Consider the following 13,925-nt stretch of genomic DNA (forward strand, 5'->3'; position numbering starts at 1 on the left):
GTTTTTCCTCTCCACAGTCGCTTCATGCTTGCTCATTATGGACAGATTCATACAAACCTGTTTTTATGAAGCTGGAAATCTATCTTTCGGGTCCCGATTGAAGCGCTAGTATCAGCTCACACAGTCTACTAAATCTCACCAACACAGCTCTAGCAGATCGTCTCGCCAACCAGCAGTCTATGGACTGAACCAACTAAATCTGTCTCAACTCCACCACCAGTTTCATGCCTGGGGGGGAGACTTCCTGGTTCTTATACACCTTCTTATGCATTTTAAAGTAAAATTCAGCACTAAGTTTCCTGCTGAGGTCTAAGCGCCAAAGTCTTAAATAAATTTTATCAATAAAATTAATTTAATTGTCTTCCTTTCTGTGTGAGTTTTCCAAATTCAAATGTTTTTTTATGGACTGAAAGGCCCCTCAGAGAGGAAGAAGACATTTTTTTAAAGCAACATCAGAAGCTGGTTTACACTGTGCTAACATACTCATTTCAAATTTTTTTTGAGAAATAATTAGTTGTCAAATTAAACTAGAACAAAAGTGTTTGCCTATAACGGCTGTTGTTGCATGCAGAGGAAAAAAGAGCATCAGCTTGCTTGTCCTAGAATACCCTCCCAACTGTGAGATATGGCAGCCTCATATTTGGTGGATGTTGGGAGAACTGGATCCCACCATGAAAAATAGGCCGTCTTCAGCATAGAACATGATGTGGTCACATCAAAGCATCAGCTGACGATACCCAACAGGAAGTAATATCCCGAGAATAAATGGGTCCACAAAATAGATAATGGCCCCTTAAACGAATTACAAAGTATTTTAAGGCCAATGAAGTCAAGGTTTTACAAGGGCCATTAAAGTGTCAAGCAGTTTTAAGGCAATGCTACTTAATACTGAACTAAAGTATATAGAAAACCTCTAAATATGGAGAAAGTTTAAAAAAAGAACAAATGTTTATTATTTTGGCTTTTAGCAGTTAATTTTGGTAACCTCAACTGATTTTAAAGTGATTTAAAAGGAAAAGTGTAGTTAGCTTTTATGTAAGGCATTGAAATAAAAAAAAATTTGATTTATTTGTATAACCTGTATTGAAATATCTGGTTAACCATATTTTGATGTACTCAGATTTATTTCCATCCTTTGTTTCAGAAATGAGTGGCAGGTTCTCAAGGCTGTTATTGGTCATATAGATGAACCGTTTCAAGTGACGCTGCTCTACGCTTCCTGTGAGGGAGAAGGAAGAGTCAGTGTGGCTCTGGACTCTCTGGATTTCATAGACTGTGTCTCAGGTGGGTTATTATAATTTTTCAGCACAGTTTTACTTTAAAATGGAACCTTGCTTAAAATGCTATATCATTTAATAGCAGTTCTCTTTGTTCCATTTTATTTAAATCAATAGCTTGATCTAGGAGGTTTGAGAGGAACCTTTATATCAAACAAAAAACATTTTTGCCAGTTCTGATACAGGTGTTAATATCAAACCTTCTAATGATTAATATTATAATTAATATAATTTTAAACAATTTTTTTCTATGACATCTAATTAACCTCAGCTGTTTAGCATGCTAAATCAGTATACTTTACACAGTACTGATAAGATTCCCTCGATGCAATTTTACTAAATCTGATTTTATTGAATCTTTGCTAGTCCCTCAAAATTGCTTTTGAGTAATCTTGTTTATTGGCCCCCCAAAAAATGAAAGGGGATTTTCACACTTAAATCTATAGAAGAAACTAGTGATTCATAATGTTCTGGCATTAATGTTAGTTAGTGTGGATCCCATAACTTAAGCACCAATGTTTATCTTATCTTGCCGACAAAGGTATTGATGGACGGTGGTGATGTTGTTGTTGATGCAGCACAGGTTTGTGGGTGTTTAACTGAAGCAGAAAAACATTTTCAGCACTTTGGTCCACACTATAATAGTGTATAACATAACATCAGAAGAGATAACAGCAATATTGGAACTGGATGTAGCTATTGGCTCAACTTTGTGTTCCCTTAGAGTGAGATGCCTTGAAATTGCCTTTAGATTATAACAATTTTTCTGCATTTATGCTTGTTTTTAATGGCTTTTCATGTGTAGAGCTCCAGATCCCAACATTTGTTCAGTTCATATAAATAGAACATTTACAGTAGTTGCTTAGAATCAGGGATTCACAGTCTTTAAGATAAAGTCTCTAAATGTCTCTTTCTCTCTTTTACATTTGGTGCAAACAATAACTCCTACAAATCTTGGAACACCAATCATCAGTTTCACATATTAAAGCATTCTATAATATACTTAGATTTTTAATACATTAATGTTCTTTGTTATATCTGCTTTTTCTCTTTCACATAATATTGTCCTAAAATAGTGTTGCCAGTGATCAGATTAACTTTTGGTTCTCTCTAGATCCAGATTGGCTTCAGAATTTCAGCATTGCTGTTTTAAATTATCTGGGTGCATCTTTAGATCAGGAGCAGAGCTTTACTACACCTCTAGAACTAAGTCTTTATTTTCCATCCTGTGGGCTATGTTGTCATGACACAAAAAGGCATCACCTGCAGAGAGACTGCATGCTTCAAACATATCACATTTCAGAATTGATCAATATCTAGAATTATACACGTGTCATACTCGCGTAACCCCCTTAAGCTTTAGGAAAACATTATATTTAATAAAAAGGGGGGATGATTTGAGTTTATTCATTGATTGTTAGTTATTCTCTCCACATTTTATATTCAAAAACTCCACATGAGGCTTTCTCAGGTTAAAATTTAAAACACTGCACTCAAATATGATCCTGGTGGAAAAATGGGTCTTGGTGTTGAACGGCTTGATTTACGATCACATTTATCTAATCGAGTTTCTAAAGGTTGCTCACATGAATTTTAAAAGCTTTATTTTCCTGGATTTGCTGTGTGAGTGCAGGTGTTACGGCCTCAAAGCTGAATGACGAGTGCGGACAATCTGTTCACTGCGTGAACTCGGGTGGATGCATCGATCAGAGCCAAGTGTGTAACTTCCATACGGACTGTCCGATGGGAGAAGACGAGGGGCTGATCTGTGGTGAGTTTCAGCTCTTGATCCTCTAATCCTAACGTGATTCACTTAACTCATCCTGTGAGTGTGAGTTAATTAAAAAACGGTTTTCTTGTTTGCCTGTGACTGAATTGTAAAATATAGCAGATGCCAATTGTTCCATTTTAAGTATGCAAACATGGATATATATTTTTTCTTCCCGTTTGTCTACAAATTTAAAAACCTTTACTACAAAACTAGTCAATTCATGAGTAAAGCCTTGAATAACAAACACAACATACTCAGCAGCTCATAATGAATTAATTTCCTTTATGTTTTCAAAGGAGCTGCGAAAAAAAGAGAAACTTTACTGATGATTAATTGCAACACTTTACCTCCTGCAAATAATTATGACAGCCCTTCTTTCTGAAAACATCAATCATGCTGTATAAGGAAACCTCTTTACCCTGCTGGGAATCAAAGGCAGTAATGAAATCAGTGCGCTGAGAGTTACCAAAGTCCTTCAGCTGGGCCACAGTGGTGGGGCAATTCTTTCTTAGGGCCCACAAGTGTATACATTTTTAAAAGCATTTGAGTGTTTATAATAAACTCTGGCTCTGACATTTTATTAGTGATTCTTTTTCCACCTTTTATAAGATAAATGGGAGGAAAATTGAATCATGAACTAAAAGCCTGCTTTGTTGTTTTGAAAAGATTGACAAGAAAATCAAATGCAATTTTTCTCAGACAAAATAATGTGTTTTGTTATTCATGGTAACAAAGGGAAATTCTCAAAACTTTAGGAAATAAGAATTTATTATTGAAGGAATGGCAAAATTAGTAGACTGGTGATTGGAGCCTAAACTGCAGCCAAAGACTCCTTCAAATAGACATAAAACAACCCTGTTTTTTTTCAACAGTTTTTTGTTATATTTGTATCATATGTTTTTTATTTAGTTTAATAGTATCATTGCTGATAACTCCAACCTTCTCACTTCAACTTTTAGTGTAATTTTATCATAAGACTTTCCCTTCCATTGATCAAATAAATAAACTTTTAAGATTTTTAAAAAATTTTTATTACACTTTTAAAGAACCACACCCTTTGAATGTGTTGCTTTTATAATAAAACAGAGACACTTGGGCATTTGTAAAAATATATTCCTAAATAATTAAAGAAATGCATGAAAAATTTTGCTGCTTTGTGTTATCCATTGTTTATTACATAATAATCTCAAAGCGTTTATGCAAAGGGCTTGGTCTAAAAGAAAAAACTCTCCCTTCTTTGTAATCTGGGATTTTGCTTAAAATGTAAATGTAATGTTAGATATTAAATGTTAAATATTAAATAAATGTTAGATATTAAATACAATATTTAACTTGTATTAGTTTTATCATTATATTTGTCTTTTTAAACGGATAATGCAAATTAGGATGAGTCTTTCAGTCTATTATACAGCAAAGATTTTTCACTAATACCATTACATTGAGTGCTCCTTTTTAGCTGCAGTCGTTGTCAAATTAAATTGCAAAACGGAAACATTAAATCACATCATTGTTTAAATACAAAACAGTAAAAATAATGGAATACTGTGTTTAGCCCTATTCTCTATGATAAATTAAATCTTATTTTTTTCTTTTTGTTTTTGTTTGATTTAACATCCATCCCTATTTGGTGGGGGGGACAAACAATGGAAGTCAGCCTCGGCTGTAATTGGGTGCACTCTTATTTGTGTCATTTTAATATGCTTACACAGCCTCTCTCCCTGCAAATTAAAAATAAAAAATCAAAATTAAACTAACAAAAAAAAGGAACAATCTATTATGAGAAAAATAAAAAAGAAACAAAAAATACACAAAATTGGCTAATCTACAAATAGGCTCATATTTATTTACTGACCGCCGTTAGATGTAAAGTTCCTCAGATCTGCTGGTACAGTTATCAAAGCTTTAAGAGGCCCAGAAGGGGAGAGTGTGAAGACAGTTTTCCTATGGGGGGGTCTTAAAGTTTTCTCTAGTTGACCATCTTAGACCTTAAGACATTTTTTCTGCTGCTTTAATGTCAGCGGAAACTGGGCCACAAATATTTAACAACTTTAACTCTGACTTGGTTGCATACATTTATAAAGGCAAAAGTTAAACACATACATTTTCTTCACAGAAAAGTTGACCCATATCTTGTTCTTGTTGATGAGGGTTGACAAAATATTCCAGCCTAAGGAAAGAAAAAATACCAATTAGTTAAAAAAAAAAATAAATTAACATTTTTAAGAAGGTTGTTTTCTACCCTAAAATCCCATGGTTGAGTTTTGTTAAGCTTATAAAAAAATCATTTTGTACACAATATAATGATAAATGATAATTTTGGCTTTGGATCAAATTCATCTTAAAAATTTTCCTGACAGAAAGTTTTTCCCTTAAGGATTTGAAACCTGAGACCAGATGGAAATGTCCCTTAACCTGCATTAAGTTGATTCATTTAAACTGAATCTTATGCTCTAAAGAGAAGCGAGGCAGATTTTTCTGCAGCTGTGTTGACCATCCCAGTAAAATATTATAATCTGCTTTCCTGGCAGACGCTCTTCCCTTTGGCTCATACTGCTCATTTGAGTCGGACTCATGCGGTTGGTCCGCGTCCAGCCAGCACTCGGGATGGAGGAGAGTCGCTGGTGATGAGCTTCTGGAGAAACAGGACATGCAGGGCGTCACTCTTCAGCGAACACCAGGTGTGTGTCCTCGTTGTGCTCATGTGATTTACAGCCTGATTTTATTACTACTTGTTGTTTGTGTCTCCATGTAATAAAATAAATCATTGCATTTAGAAAATATTCAAGAGAGTGACCTCATTTACTTTTCAAAACTCCCTCCTCTTGTTGACAGAACAATAAATATCATGGACAAATTTTGAAGTTACTGGTTTACGGCTTTATTTTGCCTTTAAATCTGACAGCAAGGTGTAGGTTTATTCACAGAGAACCTATGAGTGCTTAAATTAAATAAATAAAAAAGTCCAAGCTTGTAAATATTCTGCTGTCTAATATGTCGTTTTTTGCCTCCAGGGCACTTCTTCTACCTGCAGGTTAAAGAGAGTAACTCCTTTGTTGAAGCGTCTATTCAGAGTTCTTATTTCCCTGCTCCAGTCTCTACTACTGCATGCCAGGTCAGTCCCTTATTAAACTCATAAAATTAGCCATTTGGTTAATGAGGTCTTGTTTTAATGTCTTTTTAAGTGAGTCATCTCTTTGCTTAAGTTTTCCTAAACAATTTCTCTGCCTGCGTAGATGCGTTTCTCTCTCTACTTGTACGGAACATTTAATGGCTCTTTGCAAGTTGCCATAGAAGAAAATGGAACAGCAGATGCACCTCTTGTCTGGGAGAGACAAGATCAGTCAACAGATGACTGGGAAACAGTCGCACTGTTGCTGACTGGCCTTCATCATGGGTATGTAGAGAAGTTATAAAAATGCTTTATATGGGGGAAAAAAAGGAGCTTAAATCATTTATTGGCCACACTTGTAGAAATATCTGCTTCTACAAACATCTGGGAAGTAATGGGTCCCACTCAGGAGCTTAATAAACTCTAGTTTGGATGCAAGCAGTGAAAAAAGTCCCCTCGTATTCCACATTTTACTTTTAGGATTGTTGTAACAGTGGCTAATCTTAGTAGGCCAAGTAAAATCACTGGATTGGGTCGACAGAAGCTAAGGCCAATCGTTGAAAGCTCACCAACCTTTTTCAGAGTCAACATCTACAAACGTCCAAACTTTGTAATAGACTGAAAAGCTTCTATGGAAGAGAAGCTGTATTCAAGCCTTACATCAGCAGGAGCAGAGGTGTGAAGCGTACTGTCCCTGTAGAGCAGCAGAGACTTGTTCTATGGTGATGAATCAGGCCTTTCTGTCTGTCAGCTGTTCCAGGAGAACAGCACCACTTTAACGTCTTTGTAAAGTTGAATGCAGAGGGATTTAGTCCCAGTTTAATGGTTTATAAATGCTTTATAGATATTAGACCATGTCCTTTTTACTACATTTTCTGGGCAGTTTGGTAATACTTCCTTCTATTTCCCACATGGAACCAGTGCACAAATCAGGGCCCTGGAAGACAGCAGGTTTGGTGCTGTGTAATTTGACTAATCTGCACAGTGTTCATCATTAGTGAGAAGAGTACTGAGATGATTTCCAGTAGACACAGCAGACCATGTCTGACCATTTAAATGGACATCTGGCAGTGTGGTCGTAAATTATTATAAACACACACCTGAATGTCGTAGAAAGCCTTCCTGAAAAAATATTGCATCAGTTTTAGCTGCAAATTTTTGACCAACGTCCTTTTAGGTTCTATTAAAAACATGAATTCCCTGGACTTTCAACCTGTCTGGCTGTTACCCTAAAAAAGTCACTGTCAAGCCAAAAATCAGGCTGATATGCTAATTTTTTATGACCATAAAGGGTCTGGAAATGACATCTAGGCTGCCTCCTCCGAGCATTTCAGCTCAGACGCTGGTTAGGTTGAGACTTTTAGAAATACAAGCCCTGATTGAAGTTTATATATTCTGCTAGAAGGTGAATCTCCACTCCAGATTCAAATATTTATTATGGGCACTTTATTTAGCTTCATCCAAATTTAGATTTAAAAAAAAAAAAAACTGTTAAAGTTCATGTCTACAAATGTTTTTTTATCCAGCACAGGAAAAATCTTGTCTTTATAGATGCATAGGTGGAAGAGACAAGGCCAAAGTCAGAAACAACATCAGCGCAGAATTTTCAGATATTACTCTGTTTAAGTTTAACACATAGTCATAATAAAATACATTGAAGTTATTGGTAGTTCTAAATGTTTTAGAGGTATAAAAACGCTTGGAACGCTCTGTAAAGAGACTTATTGGTAGTCTGCCCATCCTTAACACGGTCCCCTTATTCCTCTGTGATGCATTTTATTCTTCTTTACCCAGAGCTGAGCTCCGTTTGCTTTACTGTTTATACCATGCTGTGATTTTCTAAGAGATTTTTGCTTCCCTTCAGGTTCCATGTCCATGTGAAAGCCATGTGGGGACAAGGCTCCAACGCTGATCTCGCTTTTGATAATATCGCCATTGGAGCAGCATGCTTCAACACAGGTAGACCTCCAGCACTATGCAAGGATTTTGAAAACCAAACACAAGGCATAATCCTCCTAGTTTCAAATAAGTTATGTGCCTGATAAAATCTGTCTCTGATGTGTTCAGCACTGCTTCAGTCTTCTGTTTGATGCCCTGTTTTAAGGATTGGCTCCGACATAAGGCTAACCAGTGCTAAAATGATTTGTTACCAACCCTTTACCGCAGTATGACTACAGTGTGTGCCAGCATTCCTCTCTGTGTGTGCTTTGGCAGTCTGGGTTTTGAATTCTCATACTGTCAGAGCACTTCTGCAAAAAAGGGCTGGTGTTGTTTGTGCATGATTTAAGACAGGAAATAAACCTCCAAGAAGGCATATATGGTATGTTTATTTTTCTCATTCTGTTGTAAACTCCCCACAAAATGCATTACAGTATGTTTATATACTGCATGTTTAACAAATGTTCATATATGAGTAAACAAATTCAGATTATCTGATGGTGCACACAGTCATCACCAAATAAAGCTGATTCTGATTCAGTGTATTTGATAGTTGTAAAATAATGCAAAATTCTAGAGTCCTTTATATATATTTTTTTTATTCATTACTAGATACATGTTGAAATACGTTTTTTTTTTTACCTGCTTTTTTTTTTTTGCTATCCTGGATCGTCCATCCTGCTGAAGGCATAATCAAATTTAAAAATCCTAAATTGATTTGAGGGAACAGCTTGGCAGAACATGTCAAACAAAAATTCACGGCACTATGTGGAGAGATTTCTGCCGACATGCAAGAGCCGACAGGGAGTGCAAAGAAAGAACCATTCATGTTAATTTCCTGATCAGAAAGGACTCCCTGAAAATATATCCTTCTAAGTTTTTAATTATTCTAAAAATATTTTAATAAGGTTGCATTGTTTAGGTCTATAATTTAGTCAGGTGTAGATGTTTTTATGGACTCAAGTTTTTAGGTTTTTATGTTTTTCCCTCCTGTGTTTTTCTACCTGCCCTCAGATCTAAACACCCTGCTGAAAATTGATGACTATGATTACCTGAGTCCCCTTCCTGAGCCTTCAGTCACAGGTATGTAAAGTAGAGCTCCTGCAGAGATCCTTCAAAAGCAATCATTATCATGCACAAATCTTGATGTTTGATGTGTGGATCTCCTACCTTCTGAAATGTTCCAACTAATCCCAGCCGTTTGTGTCGTTTGTGTGTTTCTGTGCTTGCAGAAGTCTCTCTGATGACGTGGTGGTTTAACTCATGTGGTGCCAGCGGCCCCCATGGCCCAACCCAAGCCCAGTGTGACAGCACCTACAGGAACAAAAACGTCAGTGTCACTGTGGGGAAAGAAGGCCCCTTGAAAGGAGTCCAGATGTGGAAGGTCCCGGCTACTAATAGATACCTGTGAGTGAAAATGTGGGGAGTGTTACCAGAGGTATCAAGTAACAAAGTACAAATACCCTACTATAGTAGATGACAAGAGTAATTATTTTTTAGACAACTTTGTACTTCTACTTTTTACAGTTTTTGTAATTTTTTCTACTTTCTACTCCTTATATTCTAAAAATAGACTTATTAGTTTTGCTTTATTTGAGCTCATTTTCGTGATGGCCTGTTGGCAATTAAGAAAAAAAAAGAAAAAACATCAAAATATGTGTTTCATGGAAACAATTCATTGTTTTGTGGTTGGACTCAGTCCTGCACCAACTTGTTGTTCGCCACATACACCATTAAATAGTTTTTCAAGATGATGCACAGTTAAATTTAACACTGTAACAGTTAGTTATAAAACTAAGACACTTTTAAGTATAAGGAAGTTATCATCCACAATTGTAGATATATGTTCCTTTAATAGCGCAGTAACCAGTATAAGGTTTAAAGCATCTGTCCTTAACATTTTTCCCTGCATTACTTTTACTTTTACAATTTAAGTAATTTGAGAAATGGTACTTTTTTACTTTTACTGTACTTGAGTAAAAAGCTTAAGTTGATACAATTTTAAAACAGTAGGACTTATACTTCCACTTGAGAAATTAACAGTAATACTGTTGACACCTCTGGGTGTTACATTTCCAAACACTGATCTGATTCTTTCAGGAACAGTCTGATTGTTTCTTTTCATTGAAGACATAAGTCATGTCCTCGTACTCAGACGTGAAGCTCAAAAGTAAACACATGCATCAGATTTTGCTTTGAAGCATAAAGAACAAAATTTGCCTAATTAAATGTTTAAAGTGAATTTGTTGTCAAGATTAAATTACTTTGAGTTTATTTCAGGTGATTCAAGGAAAGAAGAAAATCCAAAGACGTGACTTAAAGCTGCTTTTTCACACTTTTCTTTGTTTTGAACATGAAAAAAAAGGAAGAAATGATATTTCATTTCTTGTTGCTGATGTTTACAAATCCTAAACTCAATCCCTCAGTTAAAAATTTTAAGAAATTATATATTGATATTCAAGCTAAAAATTAAGATTCTCTTTACTTGGTTCAATTTATTTTGTTAGCCAGTTGAAATGAATTTGGCATCATACGGCTCAATTATACCATTTACATCTCTAAAGATGTCTCTAATGCATTGCTTCACTCCTGAATACGCCTCTACATTGAGATAACATGCAGGTCACCTGCTCCAGTGGCGTCATTTGTGTTCAGTATGAACACATCATAAATAGTTCATCTAAGACTTTTTATTAAGGTTTTTGATCAGAGGTGGCAGCCTTGCTTTCTACTGATGGGCTGCTGTAGCTGCGGTATAGCTACAGCTAATGTGTGAATGTGTGCAGAAACGGAGTCTGAACAGCTTTGCAGTCGTCAGACTTGATAAAATACTCTACAAGCACAAACCATTTACTATTTAAGTAAAAAATAAATATAAATAACTGATTTGGGAAAAGGTGATGTAGCTGGTCTTGAGGAATTCATTGCCTCATATTCCAATGAGGCAATTTTTGTTATTGTCATCTAAAAGGATCCATAATTTGTCAGCCCAAATAGCAGTCATCTGGTCTTCTTTATTTTTTTATTTGCTTGTTTAATATTTTACTATTTGTTCCCTTTCCTAAGGTTTTCATTTTCTGAAATTGAGTTCTTTATTCATTAGCTGTAGCAGGAAAATTAAAAATGAGCTGCTGAATATATTTGTATGGTCAGTAGAGGCTCCCCACCTGTGTTTATTGCTTTGTTTCTTTCTCCCATCACCAGTCACCAGTGGTGTGGTGTATTTCGCTTTGTGTGTTGAGTGCTGCAGATGCAGTTTCAGGGTTATTTAAGGCTAAGAGTTGTTTTGCTCAGGTGTTTCTAATGAGAAAGTGCAAACGCTTTTCTTTGAGACCCTCTGGAGAGGTCAGACCTAATAATACTGCAGAAAACTGTTAGAAGTCTCAGAGGGTTCACAAACGGCTGCTACTCTGTAATTAGTTATTGTATGACTTAAAACTATTTTTCTACTTCATATCATCTATTTCTTCTCTGTGTTCATGATCTATATTCATTTATATTTACTAAAATCCATAGCCTGGGATCCTTTTTTAATTTTGCATCTGTGAGAGGAATCTGCTCATGATCTGTCCAGGAGGAAACCTGAGCCAAAATATAATTTCTTTCAGTCTCAGAGATTAATCCCTTTGTGTCGGTGTGATCTCCCTCAGTATCTCTGCTTATGGGGCGGCTGGAGGAAAAGGTGCCAAAAACCATAACAAACGTAACCACGGAGTGTTTATCTCGGCCATATTTCCATTGGAAAAAGGAGAAATACTTCACATCTTGGTGGGACACCAGGGAGAGGACGCCTGTCCTGGGGTGAGTGGGATAGCTTACATGATTGGTGTCTACAGACAGAGCAGGGACTGCAGGCTGACCCAGATACAGCTCCTTCTCCTGGACTCGTGTCTATGACGGTTTCTGCTCTTAAGCTCGATTCTCTTCCTCCTACGCCAGAGAAATTCACTAACGCAGAAAATATGCCTGGGAGAGTCGTCTGTGATTGAAGACAGCCGCAGGTCTGAGACCGGTGCAGAGCGAGCAGGCGGAGGTGGCGGTGGGGGAGGAGCCACTTACATCTTTAAGGTGCTAGAAATTACTTTCTCTTCCTTCTATTCCTTTATTCAGATTGCCTGTAAGTGATCAACTTCAAGATGGTGTGCTCTTTCCTAATCTAAATCACATGTGTACATAACAATGTGAATGCATGCAGGGGTTCCACAGTAACTCTGATTTAAATAAGTAACATCATATTAAATCCTTACACCCAGATTGATCAAATGAAGGTTCTTGGGACACAAAGTGAATAAAAAGCAAACCTCACCTTATAACAATAATACTCTGCAATCAACAAGTCACAAAGTAGACAAAGAAAACAGCTGCAATTGATTTAGATAGGCTTGATTTTATTAATCTATCAGCATTCAAATAAATTTTTATGTCTTTGAGATTTGAAACAAGCCAGCAGGCCCAATAATGTTCTTTCCTGACATTTTTTACCTATTTTAGAGTAGCCATTTTTCCGCCTTTCTTCACAGGTAGTGGTTATTTGATATTTTCTGCAATCTATTTTTTTTTCATGTAGTTTTTTTCAATACTTTTAACTGAATAAAACAGCTTAATGTGCAGCAATTTGTTTGCTTGGAATAATAATTGAAAGCTGGAAGATAAAAGAAAATATTACTTTCGTAAAACCTTTGAGTTTCCAACAGGCATGACTACAGGAAGCAGGAGAAAGTCCAGGATGTGAGCGAAGCTACGGACCTTCATTTAGTCAAACATCAAAGATCTAAAAACCTTCAAAAAAGCATAAAGAAAAATAAAACTAATGGGTTATTTTTACAAATTGGGCTTGTTGGAAGAAAAAGAAAAGTACATCAGGAAAGATTTAAGACTTTTGATCATTATTGCTAAAAGCTTCAGGACATGCAAACAGCAAAGTCCTGCTGCTTATTATCATTTGGTTTATTTTATAATTAGATGACCAAGTTCAGTTTGTCCTGATATTAAGGTTTGTTTTTACAGGTGCAGGATGGGAAGATGGTTCCCTTGCTGATTGCAGCTGGTGGAGGAGGAAATGCCTACCTGGAGGACCCAGAATATAGTGTGGACCAGATGCCGCTGGAACAGTTTGAAAACAGCACAGCAGCCCTGGGTACCAACGGTCGAACTGGACATGCAGGTATCTGGCAGCAGGTCTCCCACTTTGACAGCTCTGCTGCTTCTATGAAACCTGTTTACTTAACGATAGAAAGAAATCTACGGTAATTTGACTTTTCCCGCTTATTTTAAAGCAGCTTTTTACATTCTATTTAAGGAATACATTTTAGTGTGTTCTTCTAAATATTGACAATCTGAAAAATTGTTTTACACCAATTTGCAAGCTCCAGAAATGGCCAAATAAAGTTTAACACAATTCACTGTCCTTAACTGCAAGACAACAGATAATTTTTAAAGTTCGGTTGTTACCACTAACCTTCGAAGTTAGAACATTGACCTGGATTCTTGTGTGTTTTATTAAATCTGCACATAAACTGCAAACATTTAATTTTGTCAAGAGCTGCAAACATAGCTACATATCTTCAGTGGACGTCTTTTTAAATCTTATTGGACTGCAGCAATATATTATACTTAGCAATCTCATCTTATTTTCTGAAGGCTGTGCAGCAGTTTCGTGTTATTATCATTCGCTGTCATTGCATCATGCATGAAAAACTGCTCTAGTTTAAATTATTACATATTTAAACTACTACGGTAATTATATATATATATATATATATATAATTAGTAGAAAACAGAATTATGTTTTCTACTAATCATATATATATATATATATATATATATATAT

General features: G+C 36.0%; 1 protein-coding gene across 1 annotated transcript in view; it reads left to right on the forward strand.

Moving 5' to 3' along the window:
* The window catches only part of LOC107087584 (ALK tyrosine kinase receptor-like), a 75,982-nt gene that overhangs the window by 37,747 nt on the left and 24,310 nt on the right, over nucleotides 1–13,925 (forward strand). Inside the window, exons 5-15 of the mRNA XM_015379239.1 lie at nucleotides 1,145–1,284; nucleotides 2,911–3,048; nucleotides 5,577–5,726; nucleotides 6,060–6,160; nucleotides 6,282–6,442; nucleotides 8,022–8,116; nucleotides 9,110–9,178; nucleotides 9,328–9,502; nucleotides 11,746–11,896; nucleotides 12,035–12,163; nucleotides 13,103–13,259. Of these exons, the coding sequence (XP_015234725.1) occupies nucleotides 1,145–1,284; nucleotides 2,911–3,048; nucleotides 5,577–5,726; nucleotides 6,060–6,160; nucleotides 6,282–6,442; nucleotides 8,022–8,116; nucleotides 9,110–9,178; nucleotides 9,328–9,502; nucleotides 11,746–11,896; nucleotides 12,035–12,163; nucleotides 13,103–13,259 (1,466 nt within the window). The remainder of the gene's footprint in view (nucleotides 1–1,144; nucleotides 1,285–2,910; nucleotides 3,049–5,576; nucleotides 5,727–6,059; nucleotides 6,161–6,281; nucleotides 6,443–8,021; nucleotides 8,117–9,109; nucleotides 9,179–9,327; nucleotides 9,503–11,745; nucleotides 11,897–12,034; nucleotides 12,164–13,102; nucleotides 13,260–13,925) is intronic.

Source organism: Cyprinodon variegatus, unplaced genomic scaffold (assembly GCF_000732505.1).
Source record: "Cyprinodon variegatus isolate N-32 unplaced genomic scaffold, C_variegatus-1.0 Scaffold187, whole genome shotgun sequence".
Taxonomy (NCBI): Eukaryota; Metazoa; Chordata; class Actinopteri; order Cyprinodontiformes; family Cyprinodontidae; genus Cyprinodon; species Cyprinodon variegatus.